Source organism: Pygocentrus nattereri, chromosome 7, assembly GCF_015220715.1.
Source record: "Pygocentrus nattereri isolate fPygNat1 chromosome 7, fPygNat1.pri, whole genome shotgun sequence".
Taxonomy (NCBI): Eukaryota; Metazoa; Chordata; class Actinopteri; order Characiformes; family Serrasalmidae; genus Pygocentrus; species Pygocentrus nattereri.
In genome coordinates, this window is record NC_051217.1 from 16,475,443 (window position 1) to 16,495,291 (window position 19,849).

The 19,849-nt window shown below is 39.3% G+C and overlaps 1 protein-coding gene across 1 annotated transcript; it reads right to left on the bottom strand.

The window, feature by feature from the left end:
• Positions 1–7,843: 7,843 nt before the first annotated feature.
• Positions 7,844–18,029, bottom strand: ubl7b (ubiquitin-like 7b (bone marrow stromal cell-derived)). The gene is made up of 11 exons (XM_017703757.2): positions 17,897–18,029; positions 15,813–15,990; positions 15,593–15,712; positions 13,685–13,767; positions 13,402–13,486; positions 13,265–13,322; positions 13,007–13,140; positions 11,523–11,572; positions 10,132–10,308; positions 8,863–8,973; positions 7,844–8,064 (listed from the first exon to the last, which is right to left on the bottom strand). Exons 2-11 carry the CDS (start codon positions 15,985–15,987, stop codon positions 7,921–7,923), a joined length of 1,137 nt encoding a protein of 378 aa, XP_017559246.2. The 5' UTR covers positions 15,988–15,990; positions 17,897–18,029; the 3' UTR covers positions 7,844–7,920.
• Between the last annotated feature and the right edge of the window lie 1,820 nt (positions 18,030–19,849).

Here is a 19,849-nt window from a genome sequence, read left to right on the forward strand (position 1 = left end):
GCAGGCCATTTTATCAGAAACATCTATCATATAGCTGCACTTATGGGGTGATGGTGACAGACTGTAGCCTGTTGATACAGATTTTTTTTTTTGCTAGTTGAAAGGAATCACCATAGGCAGGCCCGGCCAAATGTACACTCTCAGAAAAAAAGATATGAAACGGTCACTGGGACACTGGGACCCTTTTTGTCACTGGGTTGGGACCCTCAAGGGTACATCTCAGTACCTTTAGTCAGGGAACTTCACTGTACCATAATCCACTGAAGTTGTATGTGTATGGGGTGTGTGGAATCAGTACAACTTGGGAAATATCATTTTAATGGATTATGGTACAATTATGTTCCCTGACTAAAAGTACTGAGATGTACCGCTGAGGGTACCACCACAGTGACAAGAGGGGTACTGCCCCAGTGACAGTGTTGTACCTTTATTTTCTGAGAGTGCATATTGCCAAAAGTATTTGATCGTCTGCCTTCACACACACATGAAATTGAGTGAGATCCCATTCTTAATCCATAGGGTTTAATATGATGCCCCACGTTTTGTAGCTATAACAGCTTCAACTGTTGACCCCCCCCACCCCCACCCCGATGCCAGGCCTGGCCATAGTACCACACATAGTGCTGGCATAAATTGTGCAGGAACAATGGGCCATAGCCAGTATTTGTAAACCTAGAATATGCACTTATGATATACACTCAGGATGGTCTCCCTTTCCAGTATCACTCAGTGCAGATGTGAAAGTTAACCTGTAAGCATGATGTTGCATTTGTAGCCATTCAGAAAGAAGCATTTTAAAAAGCCTGGAATCCTGGAATTACATGCTAGCCAGCTCCCAGCTTGGTAGCATCATGTGATGGGGAAGACTTATCAAGCAGGTAGGATAAGCCACAAAAAAAAAAGAAATAAAATGATAAGGTTTCTTATGTGGAATCCTTACCCATTGGCATTGCAAAGCCAACGTTCAGAGCCATAGTTGCTTCCTTCGTCCTGGTTAGCGATACTAAAACTAATTTATAAGGCTCATCTAGACTACTTTGGCTTTGTAGTGGCGTCCACTGCTGCTGGAGGACACATGTCTGTCCAGTGATAGCAGCAGCACAAAAGAGATCATTCATCCAGAGTTAGCCATGCACACCCAGGCTGTTCAAAGTACTCTTTGAGGACCAAAAAAGCCCTGAAAAAAGGAGTCATGAAAGAGGCAAATATATCCACCTGAGGATGAAACTCTCTCTTCCCCTCCCCTGGTGCTCTGTAGCCCAGTCACGTCCGACTGAAAGCAATTTCAGGGAGCCAACCTGATGCTAATAGCACACAAGCTGCCTCTTGGTAGTAGACAAAAGGCAGAGCCATGTCAGGCCAGAGAGACACACACAGCTTGAACCGCTTATTACTGTGTGCTTCCTATAGCAGTTTGATTAATTGAGCTTCTCCATTCTTTAAGAGGTCTATTAAAGGACGGAGATTTGAAGTGGCAATTGAGGTTCTTCATTCAAGAGGATGCATTAAAGGATGGTGATCGGAATGGATTTGCCATCTATAGTTAGGTGTTTTAGCTTCTGGTGTTCAAACTTGGGCTACGTAATGTGACCCAAGTACAATGCAGGTCACTGGAGATCTATTATACCCTTTAGAATGCCCTTTTAGAAATGCTAAAGGGCAAAGAGCTAACAAATATGATTTCTTTTAGCAGCCTTGTGCATAATACCTAGGGGCAATAAAGTGATATAGCCATCATAATTACAACATATTTTCAAAGTATATTGTTGCTATCATAAATGTTTCTAGAACAATTAACAACTGCATGTATTTTTAATTAGACATTTAAATTATATAAAGCCTGCAAACAGCAACAATCAGTGTGTAGTAACTGAATAAGCTGCATAGCAGCTGATTGGATGGATTATGCCACTGTCTTATTATTATTGTTGTTGTTGTTGATGTTAATAATAATAATAATAATAATAAGTGGTTTGTTATGATTTGTCATGCTGTACCTTCTTAATATGTTTTTCAAATGTGGAACTCTAAAAACAAAACTAATTTTGCTGGACCATAATTGGCTGTATGGTATTTGTATCATACAAATCTACCATGCAAGATATAATAAACCTAATAAACTACTACTATTACTACTTCTACAGCTACTACTACTTCTTATAATAATAATAATAATAATAATAATAATAATAAGAAGAAGAAGAAGAAGAAGAAGCAGCCAAGCAAAGTTTATATAGCACTTTATACCAAGCAGCTTTACAGAAAAATCAGCAATACAGAAAAAAAAATTCCGGGTTCATTAGCGTTGCCAGTGGCGACAGTGGCAAGGAAAAACTCCCTAAGAGCAGGAGGAAGAAACCTTGAGAGGAACCAAGACTCAGAAGGGGAACCCATCCTCATCTGGTCCACACCGGATAACAATCAGCATTAGTATAAAGTATTATAGTACAAAACGGGAAAAATTGGTGGAGCAGTGGTTAATTTGATTAGTTTATGATTAGCAGTGGCGGCGGCAGCAGCAGCAGCATCTAGAGGGTCAGTTAGTTAATTATTAATAATAGAAGAAGAAGAAGAAGAATATAATCTGATAAAATAATCAAATAAAAGGCTAAAATCCATATTTTCTCTGGATTCATTTTAACTCTGACATGCCACGACTGTCACTCAACATGTGAAGAGAGATTTAGCTAACTCTCTTCATAGCTTTATCAGATTAGCAAACTCTAGGACTGTTATTTTCATAAAAACAAACTTCAAAATTATTTCTACATACACACTCACACAAATATCTATTTACACAGAATAATGTGTAAATTGAGGCAGATTTACCATTTTCTCTTGAGAGTGTAACCATATGAGCAAAAAATACTTGTTCTATAGCTGCTAGCACAGGCAAATAAAGTGTATCCAGCCGAAAAAAATGGCAAACATCATTTCATGCTGGTCTAAACGGGTCTAAAATGGCCTAAGATGGCTTATGCAGGCTTATGCTGGTCTAGTGCTGGTCTGGTTCTGGTTTACTTGGTCACCCCAGCAAAGTCATGCTGGTTGACTAGCATACCAACATCAAAACAGCTACGCTGTCTGTTTCTAGCAGGGTATATCTCCACATATTGTTTGTCTTGGGTGAAGCTTGCACGTTTCAGCAATGGTGTCAGTCAGTGTCTCAGTAAGAGACATCAGTTCTCACAGGCTGGACCACCTGGTGGTCCGGCAAGCCCTGTACTCATAACGTGGCTCCACTGTTTTGCTAGTGCATCATGTTCATTCCAACTTCAGATAAATACAAAGTACTGTGATTAATATAGTGCATTGTGAAAATGTCTGTAAAAGTATTGCACTGCTACATAAATCCCCCACCTCCAATGCTACATGACTATTCACAGGAGAACTAAATTCACTCTGCTGCCTGACAGTATATGACCAGGGGACACAGTAAGACTAAGAGACCAAACTGAATGAAGACCTTCGCCAGCAAACAAGTGAGAGACACATTTCTCTGACATACTTCATCGATCACCAGTCTCTCTTCCTCAGTAACACAAAGCAGCACAGGCAAAATGTTTGAGATGTGGCCACTGGAGCGTCTCGCATACATGGCCCTATGCATCATCAGGAGACGAGGAGAGCAGCTTATCTTCTGTCTCAAATGCAGAATGTGTCACATTATCCCAAATTGCATCTTATAATTCAGTCACCATTCTTCTTCATCGCCGACACAGTCAGTGAGGTCTGCCTGACAAACACTCTTCTCAGTAAGGAGGCAGCAATAGACTATAAAATCATTGGTTCAGCCAAAATATACACACCCAAATACCCCTTACTTCAAATGTGGTCAATTAGACAAAGAGAATTTTGCTTCTTTAGTTTTACACTGGAGCTATAGAGGCGAATGTAGCTAACAAGTAATGGAAGCTTATATCTCACTAATTAGCACTGTGTTGATAGCCTACTTAAATCATCACATACCTATCTTTTATGAAATCTCAAACAGGTTTGCTTACGTGGTTTCTGACACTGCACACTGTTAGAAATAAAGGTTCTGTCCAGGTACATTACTCATTTATTTGAAGGTACAAATATGTACAAACAATGCAAATGCTCCCTCAAAGGTACAGCAGTGGTTTTAAGGTCCAGCTGTGTACCTTAAATACGTTTTTCCGGGTGAAAAGTACATGTTTGTACGTTTTCATGACCTAATGTTTTAAAACAGAACATAAATAAATAATAAAGTCTGGAGACGAGACGGGGTGTGTGCCAAAACAACAAATTAGTAAAAAAAAAAAAAAAAAAAAATATATATATATATATATATGGCCCAGTTATGTTTCCTGACTAAAGGTACTGAGATGTACCCTTGAGAGTTCTACCCCAGTGACAGTTTCATAACCGAGAGTGTATGGTATATTGTTGTCTATAAACATGGACTTTAGTGCATCCAGGGATTACATTTGTAAATGTATGGGATCCCATCCCATCTGCATTGTTCCAGTCAATCTCCAAGGACCTACTGCCCTTCATCATTTTTCTCATGAACATGTCCTTGTCATCAGGTGAAGTTCCATCAACTTTCAAGAGTACTTCCCATCCTGAAGAAGTCCATGCTTAACAGCTCTGATGTCAACAACTAGACCGGTATCACTCCTTTCTTTCCTTTCAAAAATTCTTGAACGTGCAGTCTGTAATCAACTGTCTCTCTTACTCACACAGAACCAGCTCCACGACCCCAACCAGTCTGGCTTCAAACCAGCGCACTCAACAGAAACTGCTCTTATAGCAGTGACCGAGAAGCTCCAGTCAGCAAGATCAGCCAAACTGTCATCTGTCCTAATTCTTCTTGACCTCTCAGCAGCTTTTGACACGGTCAACCATACAATCCTTCTGGACGTCCTCACCAACCTTGGAATCACTGGTTATGTGTCAAAGTGGTTCAAGTCCTATCTGGAGGATCGCTCTTATCAGGTAACATGAAGAGGGTCCACATCCTCACCATGCAGGCTCTCTACTGGTGTCCCACAAGGGTCGGTACTGGGTTGTCTTGTCTTTTCTCTTTACACTAGCTCTCTTGGTGATGTAATATCATCTCATGGCTTCTCTTATCACTGTTATGCTGATGACACTCAACTAATGTTTTCTTTCTCACCCTCTGACTCACAGGTTTCCACTTGCATCTCTGCCTGTCTGTCTGACATCTCTTCATGGATGGGAGCTCACCACCTGGAGCTCAGTCCTAGCAAGACTGAGCTGATATTCATCCCTGCAACTACAGTATTCATAATAATCTCATCCAGAATGCAGCAGCACGGCTCGTCTTCAGTCTCCCCAAGTTCAGCCACGTCACCCCACTGCTGCACTCCCTTCACTGGCTTCCTGTAGCTGCATGCATCAGATTTAAAACCCTAATGCTTGCCTGCAAAGCCAAAAAATGGACCAGCCCCTCCTTCCTGATGGCAATGGTGAAATCTCAAACTGTACCATGAACCCTTCGAAGACAAGCATCAAGACTTTTCTCTGTACTGGCACCCAGGTGGTGGAATGAACTCCCACTGGCTGTCCGTACAGTAGAGTCTCTCACTGTCTTCAAACGCAGACTGAAGACATCTCTTTATACAGGCCTTAAATAAGCACTGTATTAAGTATTGATTATAATGTACTGTACTGCACTTATGTATTGTATTTTAGTGCACTGTTCTATGTTCACGGAGAAGCGGAAGTTTCTCACAGTATGAGCTCAGGACTGGCTTTCTCTCTAACCTATTGGTAACTAGCAAAGATACTTTCTCTAGATAGACTTCTTGTAAGTCACTCTGGATAAGAGCATCTGCTAAATGCTGTAAATGTAAATTTTATCATTTAGACATACACATTACTGATTCATAGCTCCAATACAAAGTTTAAAAAAAGCAAACGTTGTAGACCAAACGTCTTAGCTGATGGGGTAAAATAAGAATTGTGTCAATTTTCTATTAGGTCAAATCTTTCCTAAGCATTAAAGATATACAGATTTGAGAGGAGGGTTCAGAGGAGAGCTGGAGAGCACATCTTTATAAGAGGATTCTGAAGCATGCTCATGTATTCTCTCAGTACACCACTCTCCAAGTGGGACAACTACAGCTATAACTTTCAAAGAGCAAGAAACCTCAATACTATAATATGCTATAAACCATGACGTTATTTTGATGCTATTGTCTTGTACACTGTCATCTCTCTGTAGTATTGTGCCAAAGTCTGATCACTCACCATACTCAAAACATTCATTAAAGTACAAGTTACTCATTGTCTAGGAGATATTTTGAGGATAATAAATGTAATCCACTTGCATGTGGAGGAGGACAATGGAATTTAACAAAGTATTAAAAGATTTAGAAAAATGAGACAACCAAACAAGAACTGGCAGACCACCAAAATTGTCCCTGTCAGATAAACAGTACTTAAAGCTTTCATCTTTGAGCGAGAGGAGAAAATGAAGCTGCTTCAGATCTGAAAAAAATCCACAGGTGTTTGTGTCCATATTTCCACTGTGAGAAGATGACTCAGCGCTATAAGTCTGAAAGGATGTGTAGCTGTCAAGAAGCCTTTACTGAGAAAAGGGAAATAGGCAAAAAGAAGAAAATATATAAATCAAAGTTGCTGGCGGTCGTAGAAAAAAAACAAACAAAAAAAAAACCAACCAACCAACCAACTTCTAAGACTGAACTTTAGAGGTGTGAAAAAATATCCCTGTAGAAATCTGAAGGCAAGTTTCTTGAAAAGGTTGGAAGCTGTAATAAAGGTAGAGTGAACACACTAAATACTGAAAAAAAACATTGTCGTTGAGGCTTCTGTACAACTAAACTTACGTTTTCTGCTTTTTTTCCTGATGCTGAAAAAGTGAGTGGAACATCGAGTAGCCAAGAGTAAAAATCTGTCCTCTGTTCACAAGCAAATGAGTTGTTCACTAACAACCTACATAATGCATCGCTAGATTATGTACTATTTACTAACATCATATGCATTTCTACAGCCGAGAGAAGGAAAAAAACCTGTTGCTGTTCATGTAACTATACAGAAATCGTCTCTTATGACATACAGCCAGTTAACAACTGTACCAAACGATTAATCTGATTTTACTCAGCCCTGCTGCCCGTGTGATGCCTCAGGTAATTTGGCTCGATTGCAGCGGGTGCCAGACAGGCCACTGTAAACCCCCCAGGAGGCAGTGCTACTGGAGACAGGAAATTGCTTGCAGGTGTGTGAACGCGAAGGCAGCTGTGTTTGGGTACTCTGCCGGGACAAAAGTGGGTATCTGATTGAGCACGCTCATTTACCGACAACACTGTAAAAGCCTGAGTGGGGCAATTAGAGTGCTAGAGAGGACAACAGGATGGACAGGATTTCTATCATTCAGCTGCCTTCTATAGAAAACAAAGGCAAAGCGGCCCTGACAAATAAGCCCTTATCAGCTCACCGTAAAAGGAATGCAAGACAATTTAGCTAACAGAAATCCATTTAAAAGAATTCCTTTAGTGTCATTTTAGAAGGTGGTTATCACTTTGAAGGTTTACAAAGGTGGTGCAGCTGCATATCAGGGCATGAGACTAACCCATATATCAAGGATATTTAAGGATGTGTAAGGAATAAGCTGCATGTTTTATTTCAGTTTTAACTGAAGCAGCTAATATTGTGCAGTAACACCAAGATAAACTGATTTATGAAGCCATCTAAATGCATCAGCAGATGCAAATTCCGAAGTGATCACATACTGCCCTCTAATGGTGATGTCTGTGTATTACTGTTAGAAGTGTTTTTACATTCGTTGTGTTCTGATGTGTATTGCCAAAGAAAAGAAAACTAATCAACCATCTCAAAATCTGATCACTTATTTATTCATTTAAAAAAGAAAAAAGGCAGAGTTCTCAATGTCAAGGCTTTTCAAAGGTCTCAGAGTCCTCCTCCTCCTCCTGCAAAGATCAGCTCCAGGGCAGCTTGTAGGTCTCCGTCTGTGGCCTGGAGGGCACGTAACGCCAGCTCTTCATCCCTGATACCCATATCTCTCAACTGCTGCATCTGCGTCTGCCACCGCCCCTACAGGACAGGAGGAGAGTCTGCGTTCAAATTTGACTAAAGCAGACAGAGTGATATGGGAGCATTCAGAGTTTAAAGTTACAGCTATGTTGATATGCTATTTAAATATTATTATTATTTTGCTCTAAATTAATAACTCAATGTTATTTAAAATGTAATGAAAAGGGAATCTGGTTGGCCAGGCTTACTGTTGGCAAAATTCATTAGCTTTACACTAACTGACTCCACACTCCCTTTGCTGGGACAATGGATCCTTATATTTGTAGATATTAATCTGGCTTTTCACTATTATTCTGTCTTTTTTTCCTGGTGACCAGTGTTATTTTAAAAGGTGCCATTGGGTCGGGGGTCTTTTGTATGTGTATGTGTATGTGTATCTTGCCTGTTGTACCTAATATCACTGTATTCTTCAAAGTAGAAAACATTTGATCACAACCTTTTCTGTGTAAAAATTATTAAAACACACTCTAAAGCAGGAGTATCCAATCTGTTAAGGGCCAATAAGATGCAGGTTTTTACTCCAATACAGGAACAATAGTTTGAAGGCAGAGACCAACTAATTAAACACGCAGAACCAGGTGTGCTCTGGCTTGTTTGGAATGAAGACTTTTAGCAACGCTGGCCTTTTGTTAGTAAACACTGACTTTTCTTTGCAAGCCACCCGCAGTGGGCTGTGTTTCAGAGGTGTTTACATTCACGAAGGTTTAAAGGTCAGTGCCACATTCCTAGAAACTCAAAGAGGTACACAGGCATTAGAAGGGGTGTCATGTGGTTCACTGTGGGCTGTATGTGTCTCACCTGGAGAGAGGCCACTCCGGTGGCCTGCAGAGCCTGCTGCAGCGCCTGACTGAACAGACTGGAAGTGACGGGAGTCCCTGCTGTCCCTGAAGAGCCACCAGACGACATGTCCTACAGAGAGAGCCAGAACAGAGAGCTTGTGTAATGGCTGAAGAATTGATCAGCAGAAATGGTCTAAAATGACTCCTAAAAAATCCCACTGGGGTGGTCAATATGGGAATCAAGTTGGATTACAGATATTTTCACAGTACACATAATAAAATACTTTGATAAAGTATGCCAGTAGTGTCACAGCTTTAAAACCTCTATCCAAAACTATTAATAAATGATATAGTTTTTACACACTGCACTAATTATGCCCTGTTTGTAATGAAACATGAAGTTGGTCAGTGTTCTTTAAGTACTGGCCATATTCACTATATGCTCAGAAAAGCAGTATCAAGATAAAGTTTAATGTGTTGCCCATCTCTAAATTTCATTACATTAAATGTTAACCCTCTACAGCACATACCATGGGAGGAATGTTGTTGTTTTTTTTTTTTAAATCACTTTTCTTGAATAAAATGAGTCTGATTATCTAATCAGATAAATACATTTATATTTATATAGATATTTTTTAATCTATACAAAGCTCGCTTTCATGTATGCTGCCTTGAGGTAACACTGTGCAATGGAAAGAAAATGATACACAGCATCAAATGTATAAAAAAGCCCAAACTATTTGGAATGAAACTAAATAACTGACTATAAAATTACATTTTTTAAAACTTTCAGGCTAAAACTAAAAACATTTATTAAAAAAAAATCTTATCCCAATGAAACACTGAAGTAATGATTAAAAAAAAAAAGAAAAAAGATTAAAACCAGAAATAACAGTTAAAGCCATGCTAAAGCATAAGAATCAAATCATTTTCAAGTAATCCTAAGTGACTTTTCTGAGGCAAACTATCCAGTGCAGAAATGTTAACCACAAGCTGCATCATGCTAAAAAGAGGTTTAACTCTGCCTTAGAGGATAGCTTTTTATTGCTCTATTTCAATTCTTCAGTTCAGTATTAATCCCACCATTGTCATTACACATGTACTGATAATGTAACGTGAGAGAAATGTTACCCTGAGGCAACAATGTGCAATAGAGGGTTATGAATGCTTTTCCTTCTCTACAGCATCACTGAGTGTGTTTGTGTCTCTTTAATGTCACTGTGATGGTCATGTGTTAAAATAATTAACATGTGCAGAGAGGTGTGTGCATGCAAGCAAAAAGACTTACTTGGCTACCCAGAACTGGCGTAACAGTGTTGTTCTCTGGAGTGCTAGCCAGTGCTAATGCTGTAGCTAGCTCACTCTGTGTGATCGGCCGAGGCCCTGTGGCTCCACTGTTGCCCAGACTCATTGGTCTGGAGCCCACTGCAAGCCTCGCCCGTCTGGATGATTCTGCATGACTTCCCTATATTCAAGACACAAAGTTTAGGATTAGTTTCATAGAATTAAAATAATTGAAATAACTCTTGGTTTTAATATGCTTTTACAAATATACACAAAATTGAATGATGACACTGTCTGGTCTAGACCTATGGCCATAAGCAACTGACCGCAACAAGTGTTGTTGTTTTGACTATAGTCCAGCACAACGAATTTGAAATTAAAAAATGAAGTTGAAGTTCTGGTAAGTAGACATTCATTTCACTGAACTGTATAGGACTTACTTCTTGATAAACTACAAGAAAAACCTTTTCAGTATCTAGTGTGGATGCACAGATGCAGCTAAGACTACAGTAATAACAAGAGCATGATCTAAAATGATTTACCACAAATTACATACAACTGGTAGGTGTAAACCTCACAAACAGCCAAGTTTCAATTTTCTAAAATGCAGCTACACAAAGATAAACCTGAACCAGAGTGATGGAATGAGGAAACTGTGGTGGGGTGGAAAAAATTAACTACTCTAAAGCAAAGCACCTTATCAGTGAAACAGGGCAGTGGAATCCGCCTTGACATTATTAATGAGTGCAACTGGATGAACTGTGATGTTCTGAACTGGTCAGATCCAATCAAATGCCTCAAAAATTTCCAGTGCTACACTCTGCATGGTAATAAATCAAAACATACTACTAAAACAGCACCCAAAAAGTGGAATGCTCTTGACTGTCCAAGTCAGTCACCTGACCTGAATACCACTGAGCAGTATTTCACTTAGAAAAGATAAAACTGAAGGCTAAATAGCCTGTGAAACAGGCAGGAACTAAAAATGGCTGCATTACAGATCTCAGAGAACATCACCAGAGAAGATACCCCAAGTCTGATGGCAACAGCAGTAATTATGTAAATTTGTTTTGATACTGGTCAGTGCAGGGGTATGTATAAAATGGCTGTAACTCCTATATGGCTAAACTAATAATACAATTCCAAATAAAGCTGATATTCTGTAACTCAATCTCACAGAGGTCATGGCTATAATTCAAATCCAATATTTTGGAGTACAGAAGTAATACAACAAAAGCAGTCACTGTCCAATGGACGTGTGGTCAAAACACTGAAAGAGCTAAGAAAAAAAGACTTTCAGCAGTTTCCTTAAAATTAAGGATTGTACTGTGAAGCTCATGGGATTTGAGGACTATATACTCAGATTTGTTAGAGAAAAATATAAAAACTACTTACAGACTGGAAGTCTTCCTCATCATCAGACATGCCCTCAAAGAGAAATCCTCCTGTTTTAAACAGGAAAACATTAAACATTTGCAAAAGCCAAAGAGATTATATTATTAAGACACTATTTAATGGATAGGTTTCTCAAATGTATTTCTCAATATCAATAACTGTGCATAGCATATCCTCAGCAATAACACTACTGAGCAACTTATTGTGCCTTTTTATTTTTAGAAAAGTATCACATTGCTACTCACTAAACCTACACTGTGTGCACAATTATTAGGCAAGTGAGTATTTTGACCATATTATCATTTTTAGGCATATTTTCTAACTCCAAGCTGGATAAACTTGAATGCTTAATGGATTTAAGCATAGCAGGTGATGTGTATCTGTGTAATGAGGGAGGGTGTGGCCTAAGGAGGTCAACATCCTATATCAAGGTGTGCATAATTATTAGGCAGCTTTTTTCTTTAGGCAAAATGGGCCAAAAAAGAGATTGAACTGACTCTTAAAGTAAAAAATTACCAAAAGTCTCTCAGAGGGATGCAGCACTCTTGAAATTGCTAAGATATTGGGGCGAGATCACAGAACCTTCAAACGTTTTGTTGCAAATAGTCAACAGGGTCGCAAGAAACGTGCTGAGAAAAAAAAGACACAAATTAACTGCCAAGGATTTGAGAAGAATCAAGCGTGAAGCTACCAGGAACCCATTATCTTCCAATTCCAGAACTGCAACCTACCCTGTAGTACCAAGAAGTACAAGATGTTCAGCGCTCAGAGACATGGCCATGGTAAGGAAGGCTGAAACCCGACCACCACTGAACAAGACACATAAGCTGAAGTGTCTAGACTGGTCCAAGAAGAATCTGAAGACAGATTTTTCAAAGGTTTTATGGACTGATTAAATGAGAGTGACTCGTGACGGACCAGATGGACGGGCCCGTGGCTGGATCAGTAACGGGACAGAGCTCCACTTCGAGTCAGACGCCAGCAAGGTGGAGGTGGAGTACTGGTATGGGCTGGTATTATTAAACATGAGCTGGTTGGACCTTTTCGGGTTGAAGATGGGCTCAAAATCAACTCCCAAGCCTACTGCCAGTTTTTAGAAGACACTTTCTTTAAGCAGTGGTACAGGAAGAATCTGCATCTTTCAATAAGACAATGATTCTCCTAATAAAAACAAAACTTCACTTTTACTTTCTTAAACATTCATGTTTGAGGTTTATTAACATTTTGGATTAACTGAGAGCACTGTAGTTGGTCATTAATAAAAATAATCCTCAAAAATAAGACTTGCCTAAGAATGGTGCACACAGTGTAGTTGAATTGAGCAATTATTTAATTTTTCAATAAACCCTCTGGTAAATAGACCAGACTTTCACAAAACAGGAAACACAGGATAATCTGAGCTGAATAATCAGCAACTCTTTAATAAAGCATTTGCCCTGAGTAGGTAAAGCATGGCAGACATTTAGAGCGACGCCTACACCCACCTGGCATTTCACTGTAGGAACTAGCAGAGACGTTGCGGGAAGAGCTTGCACTTGACTGGCCAGGCATGCTGCTCGTTACAGAGTGCAGGATCAGTATAATAGCATTGACCAGAGCTGGATGAGAACTGATCAAACTGTAAGGCATTTAGGCAGAGATGTGGAAGACTGGTTAAAGCACAGATTGGTTTTCACAGAACTTTTATTTATCATTTTTCCTAAGTCAGCATCATGACTGCTGTAATTCAGTGAAAAACGTACACATCAAGTAGCGCTGGGTCTGTAAACTGTGTGAACAGATCCTTATCTTGAAGTACACCTGCAAAATAAGAGTCAATTTATTTACACATATAAACCAAAAATGCTTCGTGAGAACTGGGATAAAATTTTAGACTTACCTAATGCGACTGGGTCAGAAGTGAGCCCAGGTGAGGCCACTATAATCTGATCCAGAGACTCCTTATTGCCCAGCATCTTAAATACCTGGAATACAGAACAATTAATTAAATAAAAAATGAAAAACTTTGTTCACATATTTCATGACATGTGCTTTATATAGTTACATGACTATAACACAGTATAACACAGTATTGTTGGAGGGCTACATTTGAGCACAAATAAGGCTTTCGAGTTTTGAGATTTGAATTTCTGACTGTTTTTCTGTCCCAACTCAGTACTTACTGCCTCTCTGTAGGCAGTGTTGGAGTGCATGGCGGTCTGAAGCAGTCTGAACTCTCGAGCAGCAGCAGTTCTGTTTACTGGTTCTGAGTGGGAAAAGCATGCAATTCATAATGGTGATTAATTACTCTGTGAGCTAAATTCAATTCAGTATTATCTGTCTGATGTTTTCCACCACAAACACTGTTCCAAAGCAGATATACAGACATATGTGTACAGATCTCTACTAATTAGCACCAAAGGTAAAAACAGTGGCAGGAAGAGCATGATGAAGGAACACTGACAGAAAGCAAGATTCAAAAGGAGAAACGCCTTATGATCATGAAGAAAAACACTGAGAGGAACCAGAACTCCAAAGGAAGAACTCCCTAAGAGCAAGAGAAATAATTATTGAACAGTTTTCTATGTAATTAAAAAAAATACTGAAAAAGTGTTTGTGCTTGGATTAGATGTGTGACTGTTTTTTTTTCCCCCCAATAAAGGAGAAACATAAAAAATTGATGAAAACAGACTGCCACAATAAGCAAAACATAGCAGGAAAAAGAATTCATGTGTTTGGCACTGTGTCTTGCCCTGGCGGCATTCGAAAAGGTTTGGTGGGAACAGGGTTGGGCAGAATACCTTGACAAAGTAGTGATGGCTGAATAGTGCAGACACGTGTGAAATATACTCAATAAAACATTCCATTTCATACATAAAAAGTAATATATTCAGAACACATTTAGAACACATACTGTTAAGGTACACAGGAAGAACTCAATTCACACTGTTCCTCACTGTTTGCAGTTGGCAGTTTTCTTCATGCAATTCTTGTTAATATGTTATCACTTAAATCAAGTTCCAAAATGCTGAACATTTTACTTCCTCTTTCATTGCCTGCTTCACTCCACTGTTGCTAAGCAATGCTTATCTTGCCACGCTTACTCACAAGCATGTCCACTACTAAGGAGATTATTAGTTTAATCATACCTGAAAAGAGCTCAGGAACAATGAGATTAATAACTGACCATCAGATTGATTTATCAGTCTACTCAGGCTTTAGCAGGAACAAGTGTTTGTACAGAAGCCATTAGTTGAGGTCCTCTTTAGAGTTAATCTAACAAGAATGTTTGCTATGCACTACGTGCTGAATTTAAATCAGTTAAAAAAAATAACAAGAATGGTGTTTCTTTAAAAAAAAAAAGTATGTAATTTTTTTTTTAAAATGTAGCAGGTAAATGTTCCAAAACGATTCTCCTAAAAATGTGATTGTATTCTGAACACTGCCTTTACTAAATGTAACTGAATACAGATACTTAATTTCATTATTCTGAATGGGTATTCCGAATACTTGTATTCTGTTACATCACAACCCTGGGTGGGAAAGGGCAAAGCAGGACAGTGACTTCATCCTTCATTAAACGCTTGCTCCATCTGGTGTTTGTAAAATGTTAGGGCTAAATCATGTACAGATGAACGAGGACCGTCAAAACTGCTTTACTGAGAGTAAATAAAGATTTGAAAGGAAATCAAGGAGATCCTTCACTGGGTTACACTGGGTATTACAGGGCAAGTGTGCATCACTTACAGTAGGAATAAGAAACATTAGTCCTGCACAGTTTGGTGATTTTCCTGCTCAAACACAGCCTATTTAACTCATTTGGCAATTACTACATTTAGTAGGTGTGTTACAGCAGGGAATCCACCAACCTGTGCTGGTCTCCAGCCCTCCGGGACCAGAGCTCTCTGTTCCTGATAAACAGGAAAGTTCCACGAGATAAACCAGTGACTTTCAAAGTTAAAATCTTTTTAGAAAACAAATACAAATTCCTATTGGAATTTCATTAACCCACATTAGCATCCCTCAGCTTTGAAGTGACAATACTAGACCACGAATTTATACAGTGGGCTATCTGATAACGCCTAGCTTACCTGGTTTGACCTCTGGTTCTGGCCATGCTTTCTTTAAAACGTGCAGCGTGGACCCAGACTTGATCCCATAGGAATCTAAAGTCAAATCATCTTTTAGCTTACAGCCACAGTGCACCAGCTCTGAAAAACACATACAGGCAGGTTTGGTGGGGTGTTTTCACAACATTAACAACATTAATTATTTTAAAATCCAGAGAGACCAGGGAGAACGGAGACCAACCCATGAGCTCAGGATGTGGCACAGAATCCACCAAGTATGTTGAGAGCAGTTGCTTTAGGGTGGACACTTGACAGCCTCCAGGTTTAGAGTCCCGCATGGATTTCTCTGGGAAGCGGAACACTGCTTTTGGTCTGTCATGCAGCTTTAGGGAGAGGTGCCAAACTGAATCAGCCATGTCCTTTATAAAAGACAGAAAAGTTGCATGTTAAGCAGGAAAGATCCTGGTCAGTTTGACTAGCCAAATATGAAACTAGTGACAAACATGGGAAATTCAAAAAGGTGGCAGGACAGCACCTAATAGTGACAATATTTTAATAATATTTTTCAAAATACTCAACTGCTGACATAACAGTCATTCAGAGTGGTCTGATGTTAAATGGATCAATGTAGAGAAACTAGTATTGATAAAAAAACCCCGGAGTAATTAGGTCTACAACACAAATACAGAAATTTGATTTATTTACTAAAACACTTAGTGAGTCCACACACGTCTTCCAAGCGTTTATATGTACTGCTGATAAGTGTAAAATAGTGGTAAATCCAAAAAAAAAAAAAAAAAAAAAGTAGCTTTTTCCTTTTTGTACCTCTCCACCATGGATTTAACGGCATGAACTGTATTGGGTCAAAAGCGTCTCAGATGTCACCATTTCACATGTTAACTTTCTGTGACGTAGCTTTCAGAGGTATCAAACAATTTGAATATCTGGTTCCTAACACCACCACTGTGAACAACTCCAACTCAGTAAATGCCTCCAGAATGGAGCATTTTGCACCAAACCACTCTGAATGACTTTATTCACATCTCAACGACTGACTCGTGGAGAAGTTCTGAAGAAACACCGGATCTTTAAGATCTGTTCTGTAAAAGTCTGAGTTTTCACAAACGGAGTAACCGGTCCCTCAGAGAGCTGCTGGGTTTCGTTTTACTGGTTCCTGTGTTCATTCAGACAGTGACTGAACTGGTGCGAGAGACAGAGATAGAGAACTCTCTACATTTTGAAAGAGATGGATCATTTAATTTGACAAAATAAATACTCCTGAATCACAGTGAGATAAATAAAAATACACCATGCTGTAAGGATCACTGCCTGACCAAAATGAATCACTGTGATTTCACAAGCGATCCACTGGTCTTTGCACTAGGCCTCCTTGAGCCAAGGGCCCCAAGAAAATACACAATAGACATACTGTATATCTACTGTATGTGCTGATGTTAAAGAAGCCCTTCTGAAATGCAGATGTTATTTGTGATTAAAGTGATCAGTTTAATCATTTTAATGCAGCCCAACATCACAGTTCTAATCTATTCCATGCTATTACACAACTCAGAGCAGTACAAAGGGAAAAAACTAATCTACATCATGGAGAAGAGTTTAGAGATATCGGTGCGTTTTTCTGGGTGTTCAGATAGAAAGTCCATTACAGTCTAAGTGCATCAACAAAAAAAAAAGGGAAAACAAACTTTGTCATCAATTTTTTAAAAGTAATTCCATCATTTCTTTCAAAACGGATCAGTTAGCGTTACATTACTAATCACTTCACCTTTACTGCATACTGCATTTACTGTGCATTACTCCACACCTAATTAACCTACCTCACTATTCTGACAGACAATTTTACTTTGAATAAAAAATAAATAAACTTAAAAGTAAAAATATGTGTAGAAATAAGTTGCAAAAGTTTTATAATATTCTTAAAATAACATCAAAATGAGAAATATGAGACATATAGATGAGATTTAAGATGATTTCGTTTGGTATGATTTCGTTAATTCCGCTTGTTACTCCTGCAGGTTTGGACTTTCACTTCTAAAGCAGGGACGCAATAACATCTCATACCGACGCCTGGAAACACTCACGGAACCGTCTGGAAGGGTTTCACTACATCACTTTATCCTATAATCATGAGTTTTACTGCTCAAACCTCTCAGAAATCCGGGACAGAAGAGCTAAGCTACACGCTGAAGTCAACAACAGCCGTGAAGCGACGCGCTGTTACCGACTAACGACGGCTGTCGTTTAAATAAATGATAACTTCAAGGCTGTTAAACACCAAGAGATACTTTATACAGAAAGACTTCTTACCGAAATCACATTAACTGTAGGAACTGTCAAGTGAGCTAAGCTATGTTAGCTCCTCAGCTGATACAGCACTCCTGTCAACAAAGACGCTGAGCGTAAACCGGTGATAGCAGCATTACCGCCACCTGCTGTACCGGAGGAGAAACTCAACTTGGCCAATAAGGCAACGGTCAGGACCTTCTCACTGAGCGATCACTTTATTAAAAACACTTGTCTTAAAGAGCCCGTATCCTGCATTTTTATACCCTATTTTATTTTACTTCTGAAGCCCACTCATGAGAGAGAGGTGGTAGAACATTCAGAGACATCAAAACCAGCACAACCAGACATGCTAACAGCTTTTCCCCCAGAGGTATAGAGCTTATTGACCTAGTAGGCCCAGTCCCAATTCTTATTTTTTACCCCTAGCCCTTGCTTTCGAGTGTCACGTTGCTCCTTGGAACTGAGTTCCAAGGGGTGGTGGTTGAAATCTTCCCTATGAAATGTGGCCCTCCAATAAAGGAGAACATTATATCACTAACAGTCTGCTAGCAGCACACTGTAGGCAGCCCTGCCAGTCTGCAGTGACAGCAGAAGAGGGTCATATGCCTTCAAAGAGGGGCAATTATTATCACCCACCCCAATTCTTCTGTAATATGAGCTGAAGTCAGCGATTTGCCAGCTTCTTGTTCGATGTTTCCCATTCCACCGTAAATGCAGCACATGCAATACTCACATTTGTGGGTTTCTTTGGTCGCTCCATTTGGAGGGCCATGTGGCCCCAACACTCTGCCCGACCACTCTATCTCAACAAAAAGTGACTACCCTGAGGTGTGAACACACAAAACGGAGGGCTAAGTCAGAGGGGTGCGGGGTGAAATGGAATTGGGCCTTAAACAAAAATCAACAAAACTTACAGTATTACAGTAACTCCTCCGTAATGCTTATTGGCAAAACTGTGCAGTTTTTTTTATTATTATTATTTTAACAAGTGTTCATATAATTCTGTAATATTCTGTATATAGAAGATTTTGTAGTACATTTTGTAGTATATGTCTACTCAAACCTCATATCTCAAAAATGATAACTTTACAGGAAAAGAAAAACCTACTGTACTTTCAATGTAAATCAGTGGAACCAGACTTTTTTTGAAGTAGTTCTGGGATATTTCTTTTGGTCCGTTCATTGTGAATTCACGCACTATAGAAAGGTCAATAGACATTTCCAAATTATGTCAAAAAGTGAAAAATGAGTGAAAAAGAGTTTTCCTCTGACAGCAGCGATATACACTCTTTATTAGGAACACCTTGCTAGTAAAAGGTTGGACCCCCTTTGGCCTTCAGAACTGCCTTAATTCTTCCTGACATACTTTCAACAAGGTGTTGGAAACATTCCTCAGAGATTTTGGTTGGTTATTTGAGTCACTGTTGCCTTTCTATCATCTCGAACCAGTCTGCCCATTCTCCTCTGACCTCTCACAGGCATTTTCGTCCACACGACTGCCGCTCACTGGATGTTTTCTCTTTTTTGGACCGTTCTCTGTAAACCCTAGAGATGGTTGTGCGTGAAAATCCCAGTAGATCAGCAGTTTCTGAAATACTCAGACCAGCCCGTCCAGCACCAACAACCATGCCACGTCTTGACCACCTCTACATGCCTAAATGCATTGAGTTGCGGCCATGTGATTGGCTGATTAGCTATTTGTGTTAACGAGCAACTGCATATGTACAGACATCCCCACATGTCTTTAGGTCCTTTCACATGTCTCTTTATTATTCTTTATTCTATTCAGTGTATTTTATTTAAATTTTCCCTTAGTTAAATATTTATTATTTGTCTGTCCAGTTCTGTATGTTACATTACACTCACCAAGGTACAATTCTTGTATGCGTGACATACTTGGTGAAAGAAAGTGATTCTGATTCTGAGCATTTGTAGTTCTGTGTACCAAAACAGTCAACATCTATTTTTACACAA